The sequence below is a fragment of the Limulus polyphemus genome, unplaced genomic scaffold (genome assembly GCF_000517525.1).
Source record: "Limulus polyphemus unplaced genomic scaffold, Limulus_polyphemus-2.1.2 Scaffold1498, whole genome shotgun sequence".
In the NCBI taxonomy this organism is placed as follows: Eukaryota; Metazoa; Arthropoda; class Merostomata; order Xiphosura; family Limulidae; genus Limulus; species Limulus polyphemus.
This window is the reverse complement of record NW_013667108.1, coordinates 140,845-160,226: the sequence shown is the minus strand read 5'-3', so window position 1 is coordinate 160,226 and position 19,382 is coordinate 140,845. Positions and strand designations below refer to the sequence as shown.

At 36.0% G+C, this 19,382-nt stretch overlaps 1 protein-coding gene across 1 annotated transcript in view; it reads right to left on the bottom strand.

Annotated features, from left to right (window-relative positions):
* LOC106463845 (dynein heavy chain 1, axonemal-like) overlaps positions 1-19,382 on the bottom strand; it is a 233,622-nt gene that overhangs the window by 97,634 nt on the left and 116,606 nt on the right. The window contains 2 exon segments of the mRNA XM_022391464.1: positions 3,109-3,255; positions 3,849-3,959. Of these exon segments, the coding sequence (XP_022247172.1) occupies positions 3,109-3,255; positions 3,849-3,959 (258 nt within the window).

Here is a 19,382-nt window from a genome sequence, read left to right as displayed (position 1 = left end):
GGTCTTGTATTTTAAATTATAAACAATTTATTGAAAGTCTCAACCAAAAAGATATTGAAAATATACATTGTGTATGCAAAATTAATAATTTTCATAAGCATATTATTACTGATGATCTTATTATGATCAAAGATATAGATTTTATAAATACCCTAAAAAAAAGGAACTAAACTTAGAATGTCAAATAAGATAAAAAGAATGAAATATTACAAAATTAGTAAAATATATTGATGAATGTATTATCAAAATTAGTAAAAAATATTTCTGTCCCATACAATTCTTCCTTGAATGAAAAACGTTTGTTATAAATAAGAAAGAAGTTTGATTACTTAAACTTATGTAGTTATACTATATCTATACTCTTTTTTTTCATTTCTAAAACAAAAATTAAAGAAATTCAAACACAATTTGTTATTACTCCAATTGATAAAGCTAACAACAACTTTGGATTTATATGCAAGAAATTTCACACACAGATTATAATAAATCCAATTATTAATAAAAAAACCTTTTACTAAATTTACATCTGAAGAAAATACAGTCATGAACAACTTATTGAAAGCTATTAAAAAAGGAATACACCTGTTGATTATAAATATTTAAATTTACCTTTCTTGTACACAATTCCTAAATTACATAAGACTCCAGTTATGTTCAGATTCATTACTAATTCATTAAATGCTACTACCAAATCTGTGACTATCATATTAAATGAAATATTAGATGTTCTATTATTTAAAATAAAGTAAAAACCTTTTAAAATTTCAAAACAAGTATTTTGGATGAAAAACAGTATACAAGTATTGTAATGTTTAGACAGACTTTAATTTTTTTTAATTCAGTCTTCACTACTTTATATACCAAATTGAATTTAAAAGATATATAATAAAATACTTCTATGGTTTAATAGACGAACTTATAGCCAAAAACATACTTATTTCTAAATATAAATTTTCAAATATTACTAGATAACATTTATTGACAAAATATTTAAACAGGTAATCAGCATTCATTTGTAGGCTAATTAATTTATCATCAAATATGACTAACTTGTATTTTTATTTTCATGAAAATGTATTTATGAACAAAGTAACAAATCCTGAAAAGTATGTGTTTAACTTCCACTATATTGATGACCTAATATCAAATAATAATCCAGAATCTAACCCTTCTGAAATTTATCCTGAACTTCAATTAGAATGTAGTAGCAATTTAATGTACTAAGCACACTTTTTAGGTTTAGATGTTGATTTTTTAGAAAATAAAGAGCAGTTGAACATATTTAATAAAAGAAGAAAACTTAAATTTCCCTATTTCGGGACTGTCTTCCTCAAATATTGTGGTGCCACATATATTTTTAAAAGGTATAGTAATCTCACAAGTTAAAAGGCAACTAACAATATATATAATAAAGGCACTTTCTTCATGTATAATGTAGAAATATTAAGAGATACAAAGATAATTTAATGGCTACTTGGAAATTAGTAAAGTCTTTAAATTATGTTGTTATAATGTACTTTCAAACTTATTAGAAAATATATCTTTTACAATTAATTTGAATGCAATTATTTCTAACTTGAAATATGATTTTAGTAGAGGATGGTAGTATATAAGATCTTAGTATAAAAACTTGCAATATTTATAATAAAACTTTTAGTATATCTTGGTTGAAAAGGCTGATTTCAAAAACTGGGCCTGGGTCAGTTTACCCAGGTTTGCTTGAAATATTTAAGTTCTTGTTAAGGGAAGAGTAAGAGGTACCAAAACTATAGAGGTGGGTTTATAACATCATATCTAAAAATGACAATATCATGTACTATTAGAAATATAAAAAAAAAAGGTGGAGGTTGGGTGATAATTTTTGATACAAAGTGTAAGTGGTTGATGTTATCAGATTTGTATATCTTTAGGAGTAAATATGATGCCCACAACCAGCTATAGACAGTGAATGGTAGTGGGATCAGAGACATTGTGGATTCTAGTACCCATATCCTAAATGTAACATGTAGTTTGCATTATAGTTTTGCATTTCTTGTCTTGGTTATGTCTGATGGATGAAATATTCCCAATGCTTTGGGGTTCTATGGCTGCAGACATTTTCTCCTTAAAATGATACCATTTATACTTTTGTATAAATGTTAAAATTTGACATTGTTTTGTAAGAGTTTTTGTGGAGCAATCATGTATTTGTGGGTGCGTACATCCATAATAAAATGTTATATTTTTAAATAATTATCTTTTCAGGGCTGTGAAATGCTAAGTAATCACCTGTATGCCTTTGATGAATACAGATAATTGTGAAACAAGTTCATATCTATATATGATTATATTCACATACTAACTTATACACTCTGCAGCTTGGTTAAACATAAAATTTTTATTCTGCAACTGTAAGTTTTTCATTTCTGGGTCTACTACTTCAGTTCTACAAAAATTTGTAGTCTACTGTGGTTTGTTTATAAAAAATATAATCATTATGTTTATTTTAAACACTTAAAACAAAATATAAATTTTCATAAATAAACTAAGAAAGCATCACTGTAAACATAAAAATACAAAACTGTATTTTTTTTCTCATGCTTTTTTCTAATTCTAATTGAATTGGTACAATATTTTTCACTGTACAAAATATATTTCATATCATTGAAATCATTTTATATACTAATCTTTCCTGAAGTAAATACAAGAGAATATGAGGATAACTTGTCTTGCTTGACTACAGATAAGCCAATGTGGCAAACCTTCTTTTTTTTACTAATGCATCACATTACTTTTGGTTTCCTGATCAATGTTACCTTAACATTCTGGCAGGAATAAAGGCTCTAATGTAATTTTTACCTTACTCAAGCATGATAAACATTTGGTTTATGGTTCACTCAGTCAATATGTCCAACTTGCTATATTGTTCATAATGTGCCAGGATACAATGCCAATTCCAGAAATATTGCTGCAAACATTATTTAAAAACAAACAGAAAAGTCAAAACAGACATATAAAAACTAACCACACTTAATTTGACTTAACCAGTAGAGAAAAACTACTGACAGAGGTTTTTCAAATATATACTTGGTTATTTATGAAATTATTTCTGCAGAATAACAAAATTACATTTATTGCTTCCATTTGTTTTCTAAGCCACTCATTGAATTTAGTTCTTCCTTCTCTATCACTTGTAGCTCCAACGCTCCAGATTAGTGAGAATACAAACCATGGCCCAATAAGATATTCCAGCAAATACATATTGTTGGCATTTTCCTTCATTGTCAATGAAATACAATATGAAAGTAACAGAATACAAATAAAAAACGTTACATAATGAAACAGATGCATTTTCATGTGATATAATATCATTGTATATATATATATGTATATTAATTTCAGCAAACAATATTAAAATAATTTTAAACACATTTTTCAAGTATAGAAGTTCATAAGTTTTCATAAACAAACTTATCTTTTACCTGTCAATACTTAAAAGCTGAGGTTTAGAAAATTCAAATTTAAATGATCTATAACAATAGTAACAGTTCTTATTATAGTGAAATTATATTTCTTCAAATTTAAGCATAGGTTCCATTTCCATAGTTTTTAAAACTTTAACATCAATCCTTTAAGAAAAATAAAATATTTATAAAACAATTAAAAATATATATTTCATAATTTCTATAAAATTATGTTTATAAATGGGTGACATTCTGAATTTGGCACAAATTTTTTGATTCTTTCTGAGTAGCCAATGTCAAGTAATTTATGATTAATAAAACAAACAATACATTGTGCTGATACTTATAAAAAATATATATATATATATATAATTTTGGTTTTGCATGATTCATAAGATAACTTACCTGAAAATAAAAGAAAATACAATCTAAAAGTCTCAAAAGACTGAAGGTCAAGTTGATATTAACTGTATTCACCATTTCTTTGATATTCTGCCTTAGAAACTTCAGTGAAGGCTAAATGAGAAAATGGTTTTCTAATTTATTTAATAATTCCTGCATAAAACTATATTACCATAACAGCAAGTAAATATCCATGTACCTTTCAAGTTAAATTACATTTAATTTCTGTAGCTTATTTCTATGATAACTCTTAATAGGTCTAATAAGAGTTTTGAATTAAATATAACTTTTCTATACAAATATTTTGAGTTACATGTATTTTCATTTAAAACAATTTTTATTAAGATATTTATGATAAAATTCAATGCTTTGAAAAATATAAAGAAAACTAAATCAAAGGGCTTTAAAATTAAAGCCTTTGATTCTGTTAATCCACTAAATTTGTGTATAAAAATATCAACAATTGACATAAATTTATTTAGTTAAGCATTAGTACTACACTAGAACGAATAATTTAAAAATATACAAAAAGTGTTCAGAGTAGCTGTTTTGATGCTATTGCTTCTAAATTTTTTAATGTTCTGGTTGCTCTAAATTTATAGAAAGCCAGACAAATGTATATTTCAACATAATATGGAATTTTTCCATAAGTGCTTCATGCTTTCTATATTTCCTTACATTTATTGCTTCTGATCTTGTTAAAAATGTTTACTTTTGGTTACAGACAGTACATGTAGCTTTTAAAAGTGCAAAAAGTTAAATTATCATACCAATGTACAGAGGTATTTTGTGATGCAAAGCTAGGAAAATAGTTTTATTTGTGTTTATTAGCTCAGTCTTGAATGAACCACATGTAACTGTGGAGAACAGTGCTACCTGACATGGACATTGTTTCTAAATGACAGACTTTAATGCCTAATCATATGTGGAAATGGATAACACACTTACCATCCAGACACAACTCTGTGATTATTTTGACCAGGTAGTAATGCATGAAAATAATGTTTACCATAAGACTCTCTCTCTGCTCGTGAATTAAACTAGATTATAGTGTATCTAAGCTCTGATTAAAATGTTCAAAACTTCAAAAATACATAAAAGAAACTGCAGTCATCAACAACTAAGTACAGATCATATCTATTGCCTTTTGGTTATTATGACTGATACGACTGATATGACATTTCTCTGCAATGCTGTCATTCATTATACATTCTTATGAAATAGTTCAAAAGTGATCAGAGTATTGAAAAAGAGGTTACTCTCCATTAATATCTTTTTCATATTGCTGAAATGTACTTCTTATTGGTGAAGAAGCTATAATTCGAAGATCTGCATTTAAAAGATAAGATAATCAGTTACAGTAATATACAAATTTACAGGTTATTTTAACTATCATTTATTCTATAGAAATTAAACATAAAATGTTATATATATATGGGTAATTTTTTGAACACGAATACTGGCTAAGCATGTACATTATTGGTGTTATGAAATGGCCTGGCTCAATTTACAGTACTTGATGAATACTAAGTAGTAAGTTAAATGTTTTGGTGCTATGACATGACAGATCTTCCTTTAATAAGCAGTAGTTTACAGGGTGCCCTTGCTTTCATAAAATACATAATTAATTATTTAAATCACAAAAATCACTTTCTTTATATTCTCACTCTAGCCAGTTTTATACCTTTACCTCCTTGACTTGATTAATTCATGTATGCTGTTTAGCTGTATAGTGTTTTATTTGAGAATACTAGTGTTTTTAACATTTATATACATGTCTGAAACTCAATAAAAAGAATGCCCCCCAGTGGCACAGCAGTACGTCTGCGGACTTACAATGCTATAAACTAGGTTTCAATACCCATGGTGGGAAGAGCACAGATAGCCCATTGTGTAATTACAAACAAATACATATGAGAATACAAATCAAACATCTCCATGACATCCTATACAAATAATCCCAATGTATAAGTACAGGTATAGACTGATAAAGATCAAAGAATATAAAGAACCATGCCATGAATAAAAGTTATTATTTTCCTACACTGAAAATATATTGCAAAATTCTTTTGTATGCCACAAGCCTTGAAATTCCCAACTACCCCACAATCAATGTGGTTCACTGCATCTTCACATGTAAATCATCAAGTGACAACCCTCCACCAACAAGAGTGTGACACACCCTCCTGATGTACATGACTCCCTCTATTCAATTCTACCTAACCATCACTTCAAGATTAAGCAGAAATTAAGCACCGGTTTTAAGAGTGGAGGAAGGGTGGGAAGTGTGAGAGGAGGTAAATACCTATTGAAAACATATTTTCAGTGTAGAAAAATATTTACTTTCAATAAGATACCTTACCTTTCCCTCACACAGTAGCTAGAATCCCAAATTGACTGGTGTCAAGGATATAGATAAGCATCCTTCAAAGACATCTGAAAAACACCTACAGAGTGTGAACCCCCATTGAGAGAGGAACACACATGGAAGACTGTACTACTTTTATACCAGGTATTCTATTCACCCAGTATAGTAATATGTATCACACAAACTGCCAGAAATTGGGAGGAGCACATCCAACGAGAGAAAAAAACTGGATGGTTCCAACCCCACATCCCATTGAAATCACTGGAATTGTAGTCCAGTATAAGAATGAGATTGGAAGGTGGGGAAAGCTAAAATGGATGTATCTCTTGGTGTAGAGTGGCTAGGGCACAACAGACAATACTCATCAGCATTTGGCATGCATAATCCAACTGTAGTAGGAGGATGGTACACACTGTCTTCACCTCAAGTTGAGTAGAATGGAAGGAGAGAACTTCCATACAAGTCAACTAAACAGGGCAAATGTGCAAATCCACAACCACCATCTGAACAAAGATAGTAAAAGATGTGTCAATGTGGCAGTTCACTTCAAATCCAAAACCAAAAGGACTGGTTCAGAGGGACAACATTCAGATGAAACCTTGAGCAACCACAGAGCTGAGGCAAATGGAACCAGATCTGTGCAATATCAACCTCCGGAACAAACTGCACAGAGGTGGAGCATGAGGCAAAACCTATGATCAAGGTAGGATGAGTAATTACGACCAACATGTATGAGAATTTATAGTGATTGGTCCAGCTCTAATCTAAAGTCACTCACTGGGAACCAACATTCAGTTGATGGTAGGATGATGGATCCCAATCAGAGGAGTGAACTTCAAAGTGGTAGATCTACCTGAAGTCATGGAATATACTATAGTGATATATGAACAACATCATCCCCCAGATTCAACAGCACAGAAGCTGGAGCACATGGATGCGCAACATCAACCTCTGGTGTAGTGCACAAGTGAAGGATCTATACCAACTACACTGGCAGAACACCACTGCCCTACTCTCTACTGAATGGAAGTTAACAAATTCAGGAGGTTGTCCACCACCCCAGTGGCTAAGAACTGGAAAGTGGCAAGGAGTCTCATACTGTACTGGAAGAAACTGGGTGGAGGAATGAGGTGGAGAGTCCAGAGGAATATTGACACTGGAGAAAATGCAAATGGTGACCATGAAAGGTTTTGAAAAACAGACTGCCACTGATTTATTCAATCAAAGGGATGGCAGAAATGGGCAGCAATCTCCTTCTGTTTTACCCATGAAAATCCATAGGTTAGTATGAACTAGAATGGACATATGAAAGTAGAAAACTATTGTGAGGAAATCTACTAGCAATACTGTGGAACACCCCATCTCTACAATGTGCATTATTGGCCATGGATATACGTTGAGATTGGTTGGATGAGCCTCTGCCCAAAGATAACTCTGGTGGGATGTCCCATACAACCTTTAGCAAGCTACCCAATGCAACATCATTTTCTGGATAGGATCACATAGAGTGCATGTATCACCTGCAAAATGCCCCAAGTAAACATGATTTGTGAAACAATCAGAGCCAGGACCACACAACATCAACCTCCGGCACCTACCACACAGAGATGCAGCAACTGAGTCACCAGACAGCAAATAATATACCCCGGTATGACTTATGGTTGTTCATACAGTGTGAATTGTTGGAATGAATATAGAAATAGCATACCTGGACAAGCAATGCTCATTACTGAGCAGGATCTTAGAGCTAAAAGGGACATGTCACTGTAAGTAAAAGGAATATATAGAAAAGTCAGACCAATGTTTGAAGGATGGCAACAGGCAGTACCCCAACAAGGAATAAACAGCCACCCAATGAAAGTAGTAGAAGATTAATGTATGAGGTGTTGTCCACATGCCCAATTGAAAAGTTTCTTCCAACAGAGGACGAAGGTGTGATGCCAGAGAAAAGGTAAGGTGTCATATCTGATGCAATGACACCTGGAACAAATTGCACAAAGTAGGGGACAAGAATAAAATGCCAGTCTAATAAGCTGATGAACCCAACCAGTCAGGGTGGAAGAATAAAGGTCACATAAGGAGGAAAAGGTACAGAGAATGAAAAAGCAGGATCACGAACTACAGAAAGAGACCGTGCAAGCAATATAACGATAAAGAGCATGGATGGAACAGAGAAGTCTATCTGGACCAGACCCAGAATATAGGTGGGAAATGGAGGGAAGTGAAATTGGTGAGAATGAAGACCTTACCTCATGAGCAGCCCAGTTTTGGGCAGGAAAGGTCCATCCAGATAAAAGAGAACATACGTAGAATGGAACAGAGAACATGAAGCATCAATAGCAAAAATAAACCAACAATGCCTGCAGGCTAAACAGAGGAGGAAATAAGTTTTAAGAAATAGTTGATACAGGGAACAGAAGGACAAAGAATCAAACAGAGGGAATGTGAGAAAGTGAAGATCAATATTGACATTCCAATCCAGAAGAATCACCTGACAAAAAAGGTCGAATAATCTGGAAGGAACACAATAAAAGGGAGACAGTAGGAAAGGAAAACACAACATAGTATCTGGAAAATGTTGGACAAGACTGCTTGATAACCACCAACGTAAGATACAGAAGCCCCATGGTCAAACAGCTAGGTAAAAAAAATCGTAAGGAGAAGAACAGTAGGCTAAAAAGGGGAACCCCACAGCTTAAATACCAATGTCAGAAGATGTTCCACTTACACTGATAAACCACTAGGGAGGAAGGGCAAATGTACCAGGCTAAAAATGAAGCAATACACTCACAGACTATCTGGATCTCCAAGGGAGGGACTGAATAAATGCCAGGCATGAAGACGGGGTGTGAAGAGCAGGATGAAGAACTGATGACATTGACAGAGGAGGGATGGAGTGAGTGGAAGAGGTAACAGGGAGTAGTTTGAGTTGAAGGAGTTGAGAAAACCATGGTTGTGCCAGCCAGTAAGAAGCAATCAGAAGGACCTGGTCCAGAGTGGAATGGATGACCAAAATTACCCTGGGAAAGAGCCAGATAGGTGATTCAGATGGTCCAGTCCTGACTGAGAGCATCCACTGCCAGGACCTGTGGATGAGGAACTGGAGACCAAAAAAATAGATAGCTTGGTGTTTAGGAAAGTGGCAAAAGCATCCAGATTAAGAGTACCTAACTGATTGCAAAGCCACTGGAAAACAGGAGGGTCGAGGGACCATTCTGTGGGGCAAATATGATCAGGTTGAAAGCACCTGGAACATGACACACTATGAGATGTATCTGCAGCGTGTAGGCCCAATAAAGTAATTCCAATGTTCAAACACAAAGGGAACGAGAATGGGTGCCTCCTTGGTGATTGATATAAGATACAGCAGTGGAATTGTCTGAATGGATCATAACAAGTCTGTTCCTTACAATAGGAAGAAAATTATTCAAAGACTATCATACCACCAGACACTCCAAGATGTTGATATGGTGAGGCATTTCTATCTGTGACCATGGTCCAGATACCTCCTGCTAATTGACCAATGCCCTCTAACTCTGGAGAGAAAATTGGTGAATAAATGCAAATCTAGATGAGGAGGAGGAAACAGTATACCTGCCATAGTGTTGTTCTTGTTCAACCACCAATGGAGATTGCCAAGAAGGGAAGGAGAAATAGTAATTGGGGAGTCCAAGAGATCTCAAACAAGAATCCATTGGTCATGCAACATCCACTGAAGAGAATGCATATGTTCATGACCCAAGTGGATAAGGGCTTCCATGGAAGCCCAAATTCCCAAGAGTAATAGAACCTCATGTTGAGAAAGAGAGTGAGAGAAAAGGGTGTGGAGAACTGAAAGCTCCATTGAATGCAGATGAAGTGGAAAAGGTTGGGCTTGACCGAGGTAATGTTAAAAAACATACCCAAGTGAACAAGATATTGGGTAGGAATTAGGAAAGACTTGTCCATCTTGAGAATCTATCCAATACAAGCTGCTTCTGTCAATAGCAGATGAGTGTGTTGAGAAGACATTAATTCAGAAGGAGCTAACAGATGCCAGTCATCCATGTAGTGGTGGAAGCACTACCCTTGAGTATGCTTAAGTTGGGCAAAGGCTTTGACCACTGGACAAAAACACATATGGTGCTTAAGCAAGTCTAAAAGGTAAAGTGCAAAACTGAAATACAACTCTGTTGTGGACAAACCAAAGATAACAGTGGGACTGATGAAGGTCCTGATGAGAAATGGGAATATGGAGGTAAGCATCCAAGACATCCACCTGGGTCATCCACAGACCTGGAGAAAAGGCCCATGAAAGGGTGAGAAAGAATTCCGTAGTAAAGTGGGGAAGATTCAGAAACTGGTTGAGGTTGGACAGATTTATCACAGGACAACAGTACTCAGTCTTTTTGGGGCTGAAAAAAAGCCTGGGAAAGTCTGAACAGCTTCATATAGGTGCTGAATGGTAGGGGAATGGGACGGAAATTAAAATTCGGGACAAAGGAGGATGGGAAAGGAAATGAAAAAAAAGTCCATCTGACAAAACCCTGATCACCCCCAGATTGGAAGTGAGGTCCCCCACAGGTGAACAAAATTGGACAAACATGCCCCTAATGGGCCAGGAACCACCTGATAGTCACTGGAACTGTTGGCAGTGACGAGCACGATGGTGAGCCAAATGACAAACCGACGTACCCCTGGAGGGAGGTACAGGCAAAATATGAGAGGATACAGGATGGGATCAGGCATAGAATATGGTATGGGAATAAGCAGAGACAAACGAGCAACCAAAGAAGAAAGGGTTGAGTGTTGCCTCACAGATTCCACACGTGACTCCAAAGATTCAGGCATATCTCCTAAAACAGACCTATGGAGAAAGGAAGCCATTCTTAGGTTGCAAGGATGTGTATGGTTGACAAACTTGAGACAAGACAGCCTTCTTACCAAGGAGATCCCAGCAGCAAAGAAATCATGTGTGAAGTTATACAGCATAGGGGGATAATTGTGCCAATGAGAAGGTAATGAGGGAAAGTTATCCTCCAAAAATGCCCCAGAAAGAAGGTTTATGGAGGAAAGGTACCTTAGGAGAGATGTAAAAGTAAGATAAAGTTGGAAAAACTGGGTGTCAAATAAATGGATAGGATTATCAGGGTCTGCCCCCAACACAGGCAAAAGTAACTTCAGTTGTTGGATCGAGAAAGGGTTGATCGGCCTGATGACAAGCCCATGCATAATGATCAGAAGTCCATGGTGGACGAGGCATGTTGGCACTAGCTCTGAATTCAGATATGAAATGCTCATCATGTACCCTGATATCAGGAGAAGGAGAGAAGATAAGGTAATCAGACAATGGGGTGTCATGTAACAAGGAAGGAACAGGAAATGGGAAAATAGACAAAATATAACAAACCTGAGAAATCATATCCAAAAAGGCTGAAGAAGGCCTGGCAAATTCTTCAAGAGAGGCATGGGAGTGCATGACAAAAGTAGGAGGTAGAAAAAGGCTGTCAAAATCCTCCTCATTATGAATAGGCTAGCAAGACACAGGAGAAGTTCAAACATTGTTGGCTAAAGAGGGCCAAATCATATAAAGATCAATCTCTCGATGAATGATGGCCGAAAAATCCCTAGCCGAGACCTCCAGACCTGAAGCCTCTGTAACAACACTCGAGGTTGTAGGAACAGAAGCTGAAGTCATGACATGAAATTCCTAATTAATGACTGACTGTGAAAAAGATGAAAAAAAAAACAACCAAGGTGTATTGACTTGGCCAAATACTGCAGTGAACAAACTGTTGAAAAATTAATAGAAATGGTAATGTACTATCTCGCAAAAAGAAAAGAAATAATTTTATGAAATCAGCACAATTTCAAAATGTCTGCAATAGACAACTGCCTAATAAGAAATAATGGTTAGGTAGAATCGAATAGAGGGAGTCACGTGTGTCAGAAGAGTGTGTCGCACTCCTACTGTTGGAGGGTTGTCACATGATGATTTACATGCAAAGATGCAGTGAACCACATTAATTATGGGGTAAGTGGAAGTTTAAAGGCTTGTGGTATGCAAAAATTTTTTGCATATACGAGAATAAAGTAAGGTACTGCATCAGAAAGATCTTGAGAAGTAACAATATTTTCAAGAAGTCACATAGTTCAATGGCAGGAGGATGGTCAAATTCAGCAAGAAATCACCAAGCCACTTGTGACGAATAGCTGTGTTACAATGCAGTTCAAGCCACACTGGAAAACAAAAACTTTGGCACATAAAACCAATAAATAGGATTTTTCATGCTGTGATGAAAGTGTGGAGAATGACCCCCATCAAACTGCTGCTACTGTTGTAGGATATATGCAAATGTGCTCCAGAATCATTAAAAGCTAACTTCATAGCATGAGCTATAATGGCAGAGAAGCCAAACAGAAATCATGCATCACTCCAAATAATATTATATGTCAACACAGTGGCATAACAAATGCTATCATATCCTTCTGCTTTTTGGGCCACAGTAATTTTTCAGACACATCAGATTTATACAGTTCTCAGATAGCAGACACCTTGGGTTTGGCTACCAAAATAAAATACAGTGGTATTTCTGTTATGGTGCATGGTACCATTTCAACAGGTTATAGTAAACGGTTGCTGGTATGCAAAGGGGTGTTACCTGCTGCTTGATAGATCACAGTTCTTGAGCAAAGCCTTCTACTTACCAGTGTAAATGACCAGCTACCAGGACAAAAGGTAGATGGGGCTCATACACCTTCAGGTGAAGTCACAAAACAGTGGCCTAAATGCCAAAGCATTACCATTTTCTTGTAGAAATGGCCAATCCTTAGATAAGAACTATTGAAAATGTATGGTACATCTTTGATCATTCCCTGCAAACGCATTCCAAACAACCAATTTATTGGGACATCTTAATCCAAGCTTATTATGAGGAGTGGGTGCAATCCCACATGCCCAGATTTCAGCTTTTGTAAATAGGAAGTATAACTGTTTCTACCTTAAATATTACGAAGAGCAGGTTCATTAAGTACTAATGGTAATCTTGTACCCTTTCTTTTATGTTCGTTTATTTAATAAAAAGGCATTATTTATAGAATGGGTGTCTATTTATTTACCATTAAGCTGTGTAAAACTATGCGCTTATTTCACCTCATAAATTTGAATATATAGTGAATGATAGTTAAGGGTTTGAAACATAACTGGTATATTACAGAGAAATCTAACCACTTTTATCTTGTACAATGGAGCAAAATCTATGTCATAAAATATAAAAGTCCATAACACTGGTACATTTTCAAATATACCATATGAGTGTTACTTCTAGAGTGGCTTTATATTTCATAAGTCTTTCAAACATTTCTGTTAGAATCAAAACTAATTTTACAATCCAGAATACCACAATTTTACTGGCTTTGTTGCAACTAGATCAGCTGCTCAAAATGTAAACATTTTCTTACTCTGACAATGTATTTCCAATAGGTTCTTACCCCTCTCACCCAAAGCTATCTTGATTGTGTTTTGTCCTCTAAGCATTGCTAAAACAATTTCGTCACAGCACACCAGTCATTATACCCCATCAGTTTTGCACCATTTCAGAACATGTGCTGATCATGCGACTACTCTCCACCAATCATAATGTGCCACCTATACTGGCGCTGCTAGCTCCCTCTGCTATACTAGAATAATCCTCACTTTTGAGAATTGGCAGGAACAAACTATAAACACCATCATTTCAGTGGGAAGTGGGTGTGAGGAGGTAAGTACCTATTGGAAATGCATTTTCAGAGTAAGAAAATGTTAACTTCCGAAATGGTACTCCACATTGCCAAGGTGGAGGGGCCAGTGAACGTACATCAAATCCAGCATAAAGAAACTGCAATGAAAGAATGGATGTGCTAAAATATGAAAAGAGAGCACACCAGTGGGGTATAGCACTACTTCTGAAACAGGCATACTCTTTGCCCAGCAATCAATACAGTAATACAATTGGGGTGGAACTAAATTGATAGGCACCACTAAAGTCACTAAAGAGATGTACAGCACTGAATAAGTGTAGGAAGTGCTGGATAACTATGACATGAATCAGTATGGTGTTGACTAATATGGAAAGGCTTGTGTGTATGTAACCACTTTCCCTGAAGTGTATGTGCCATGGGTTACATCAAATTACATCAAGTGTGGTTTATCCAGACAAAACATCGTGGGTCATTGTAACTAGTCCTCTGTCCACATCCATGTCATAATGAGCCATCGTAAGAAATAAAATGTACTGATGGTGAGTCATAGTATGGTGCCAGTAAATGAGCTAGAGAGAAAAACGAAATAATACTACTTGGCTAGTGCTTAAGGACCATGAAATGTATTTGATTAGGCCAAGTGCAGGCCATCCATGAAAAAACATCCAGGAAAACTGCCTTGGATACATAGGATTACGCTAAGTGTGGTCCACTCAGACAAAAACATCCAGAGGAAGTAATGAATCTAAGTTTCAGATGGACAGCAAATGCCTGTTGTAGAAACCTACAAATGTCATCTTCTACATTTGTAGGTTTCTACAACAGGTAGTGCTATCCATTTGAAACTTAGATTCATTATGAATACTCTGCCTAAACAACCTATCAAATATTATCCAGAGGAAGTGCCTTGTATAAGATACAGATATGAACAAGTGTGTTCCACCTGGGAAACACCCAGGGAGAAGTGCCTTGAACACATAGGATTAGGCCAAGTGTGATCTGCACAGGCAAAAAACATTCAGGGGAAGCACCTTGGATTATGTCAGGTTATGCTAAGTGCAGTCCATCTCGCCAAAAAACATCCAGTGGAAGCACCTTGCATAAAAAAATACATGATCAACAAGAGCAGTCTGCCTGGACAAAAAACATCCAAGAAAATCACTTTGAATATTGTTGTATAACTCACTGGTTGGTACAGTAAGCCCTCTTTTTGGTGAGTGGGTAAACATGGGCTAGAAAGCTTTATTTTGTTTTTAAAAACCCACTCAGGAGGAAACGTTCACATTCCATCACTCCAGCAACTGAGAACCAGAAGTAAGAAGGACTCCCATGCTCCACTAGAAGAGAAGTGGGGGAATATGCATTGGGGAATCCAGAGGAATGACACACACCAGAGGCAGTGCGATGAGCATCTATGATTCCCTATTTTGAAAAGTAGATAGACCTCGATTGTAGGGATGGGCAAAAATCCCCATTTGCTTTACTCTTGAGGTCCATGAGTGACAGCCTTCTTTTATAAATGAATCTAGTAACTTTTATTTAAAAAGAAATATAGAAACACATACCACTGGACAAGCTGCCAATGGTCTTTCAGAAACACCCCATGCTAACAGTGAGCATTATAGAATTATTCATATCTATTTCAAATATAATAAGAAACATACCTGACCAGGCAACACCAACTACCAGGTGGAATCCTGAAATACAATATATATATCAACTAAAATATATAGAGGAAAAGTAATACGTTGACATACCCCAGTCAAAGTCAAACAGACATGTGTAGAATCACAACAGGAGGAAAACAATATCTGCCCAAGAAAGACACAGCCAGGTTGTGCAGAAAACAGAAAACATACATGGCATAAATATCAGAATGACAAAAACCATAAGCAAAAAGGAGGAGGAAGAGGACTTACGGAATAGATGGTATGAGGAACACTTAGCATTGGGTTCAAATGGAGAAATCTCTTAGGAATCAAGGAAAGCCTGCCAACCCACCAAGGAAGCATCAGTAGACAAAGGAGACTCCGGACAAGATGGAGGAATGGGAACCCCCACTGTGGTCAGTTCCCTGTTGAGCTATCAAGCATGGTTGACCCTGATCCCATGGAGGAGGGTAATGGGATGGTCCAAGGGATCATGGGAGAAGTTCCATTGGTTCAGAAGCATCCACTGAAGGAAATGCATGTGAGCTCGATCCAAGAGAATGAAAGCATCCAAGGAAGCTCACATCCCCAAAAGAGAGAGAACACTTGCACAGGGAGAAAGAAGAGGGTAAGGCCACTGAGACTGCCTGTTCCATATCCCTGAGTCAAAGTGGACAAGATTGGGCCCGATGAAGATGGCAATTGAAGAAAACATCCAATGGAATAAGATATTGACTGGGGTTAAGAATGGACTTCTCCAACTAGATCGGAAAACCCTACCCAATTAGCTTTCCAAAGAAGTAAGTATGCATGATTAACTGACTGGGCACAGGAAGAGGCGAGCAGGAGCCAATCATCCATGAAAAGTAGAGTCTGAAGATCCAATGAGTGAGAATGATGGGCAAAAGAGTGTACCACTTGACAAAAACCCACATAGTCAAAAAAGTCCGAATGGCAGTGTCCAGAACTGGAAGACACAACCCTTGTGGACTAACCAAAGAAAATGATGTAACATTGGAGCAGTTGAAATATGATGATAGGCATCCATCACAATGATTTGGTCATCCAGAGTCCAGGGTAAAAAACCCTGAAATGAGAGGTTGGACTTCATGATGAAGCTAGGAGGCTCCAGCAAAGAGTTCAATTGGGACAGGTCTATGATGGGTCTCCAATCTCCCATCTTTTGACGGACAACAATTAGATAGAAGTAAAACCCCAGTTGAGTGGGTACCCCCCTGTTTGACAGCTTCTTTGTGCAGTAGATCTTGAACAGACTAGGCAAGACGACTGGAAGAGGTGCAATCCTAAGGAGGAGGAGGGAAGGAGATCTGGGAAGTGGATGGGGGGGATCAGAACTGAAGGCAGAAATCTTCGGACAAAAACCATATAAGCTACAGAACTGTCGTGAAGTGTAACCAAAAAAGGAACACAAACTATACATATTTAGAGAAAATACTCATTACTAACAAACCTAAAAATATTGAACTTCTAAATCCACTCAAATCTAACCCCGATTAGATGTGACTAGTAGTGAAGAAAAAGGGACTTACAAACTAACTAATGTAAACAACGAAAGGAAATATAAATAACAAGCCAACATACCCACAAAACTGTTCAAAGTTACAATTACCCAAACAGTAACTATCGTGCAAAACCCGTACATATATCGAAAATTAAACAAAAGCAAGTAATAATCAAACTCTAAATGCAAATTTATACTAATGCAACTGGAAACAGAATTATAAAAAAATCTAATGTTCCAAATACTGATCAGAGAAAAATAAAATACCTAAATTATTGGGAGAGGAAATCAAGTCAATCCATACAAGCTCACATAAACTTGCTAAACATGGGTATATCTACTGGAAGTGAGGAAAAAATGCTGAAAAATCACAGATTTCCTGGAAAAAAGGACAATACCTAACCCAGGAGATTACATGGAGTTGTGGTAACAGGTGAAAAGTGCAGTAGAATGAATTTCGTGCAAAGCTACACGAGAGCTATCTGCACCAGCCATCACCACCCACCGCCAATTCTATGACTACTCGTTTACCAACGAATAGTGGGATTAACCGTCACATTATAACGCCCCCACAGCCGAAAGGGCAAGCATGTTTGGTGTAATGGGGATTAGAACCCGTGACCCACAGATTGCGAGTCAAGCGCTAACCACCCGGCCATGCCGAGACACCGTGAAAGGAAGAAACTGTTGTCCAAATGGAAGACCGAACTCCCCGCAAACTAAAGCCTGTACTTCCACAACAAACATCATTGCCCCTGAGACCTGGAGATTTGTGTCAGGACCATTGTTGACTGTCATGGAAACTTCATCATCTGCCATAATTAATCTCAAATTCATATGAACAAATTATAATTCAGAAAACAGAAATATTTTTAAAACAAACAAGTAGAAACAATGGAAATCAAACACAAGAAGTCAAAACTTGAAGTTGAAACTGATATAAATTTGGAATCAAGCATAATTATAATTTTGTAGTCACATAGAGAGTGAGTTAAAATACATGTCTACACACTAGAATGCCAAATGAGAAAGTGTTGATTGTTCTAGAATAGTTGAGGTAGCTAGCTGCACTAGTATAGATGGTGCAGTATGATTGGTGGAGAGTAGTTACATGATCAGCACATGTTCTGAAATGGTGCAAAATTGATGGAGTATAAAGACTGGTGCACTGCAGTGAAATTGTTTTTAGCAATGCTTAGAGGGCAGACATGATCGAGATTACTTTGTGTGAGAGGAGGTATATCTGTTGTACCATTGAGAAAGCAATGTGCATAAAAAAAGAAAAGATATATTAATGGTGGTTCACACTTCTTTGAAATTAGGAATATTCTTTTTTTACGTTTTTGTGTGCATGTCAGAACATAGTTCAATTACCCATTTACTGGGCAATTAATATTAACTTCAGGTTAGAGTAGGCTATGTAGTTATAGCAAAACTAAGAATCAACCTGTTTCATACATTTCTACTCATGAAGATTAGAATGAATTGTTTCATCACTTGTGTAACCTCACTGTTAACACTGTGTAAAGCCCCCTCCCCTCAGTGGTATGTCTGTGGACTTGTAGCTTTGTGCTTAATAACAAACAACAACAACACTGTTAAAGATAATTTTGGCTGTAATTACAATAGTATCTCATGAGTTTTGACCAGCTTAGGTGATTTAGCGTACTCTTAGAGATATACATTAAGATAACAATGCAATATAATCTTTATAATATAAATTGTAATTATCTACATATATATAAAAGAGGAAATTTGATTATTTGTTTATTTTATTCACTATAGAAAACCAAATGGTTGAACTTACTAATTTTAAAATAACTTCATAATAACCAGTTTTTTTACAAGAAATTTAATGGTGATATTTTTTTTGTATTTGGTGTAGTATTTAATGACAAAATTGACAATTAATTATTATCGGGCCATTTTTTGTAATAAACATACAAACAAGCACGTTTTGCACATAGAAAGCGTTATGGTGGGAGACACTCAGATCACTTTGCTGTCAATTCAGTATTTCCAAAAACAGTTTTCTTTAAATAGTACTAGGTGGTTTCATAAGTGATTTAGTAACGTTGTGAATTGCAAATTAATGTTTAGTGATACAGGTAATTATGCCACCCAAGAAACGCCCTTTCTATGAAAAGTCTTCTGCCGCTAAAAGAATGCAAGCACAAAGAGCAGCAGAAACAGAAGAAGAATGCAATCAAAGACTTCAAGCACAAGCAGTAAGACAGGCTGCTCAAATACAGGAAGAGACTTTGGAACAACGTAAAGAT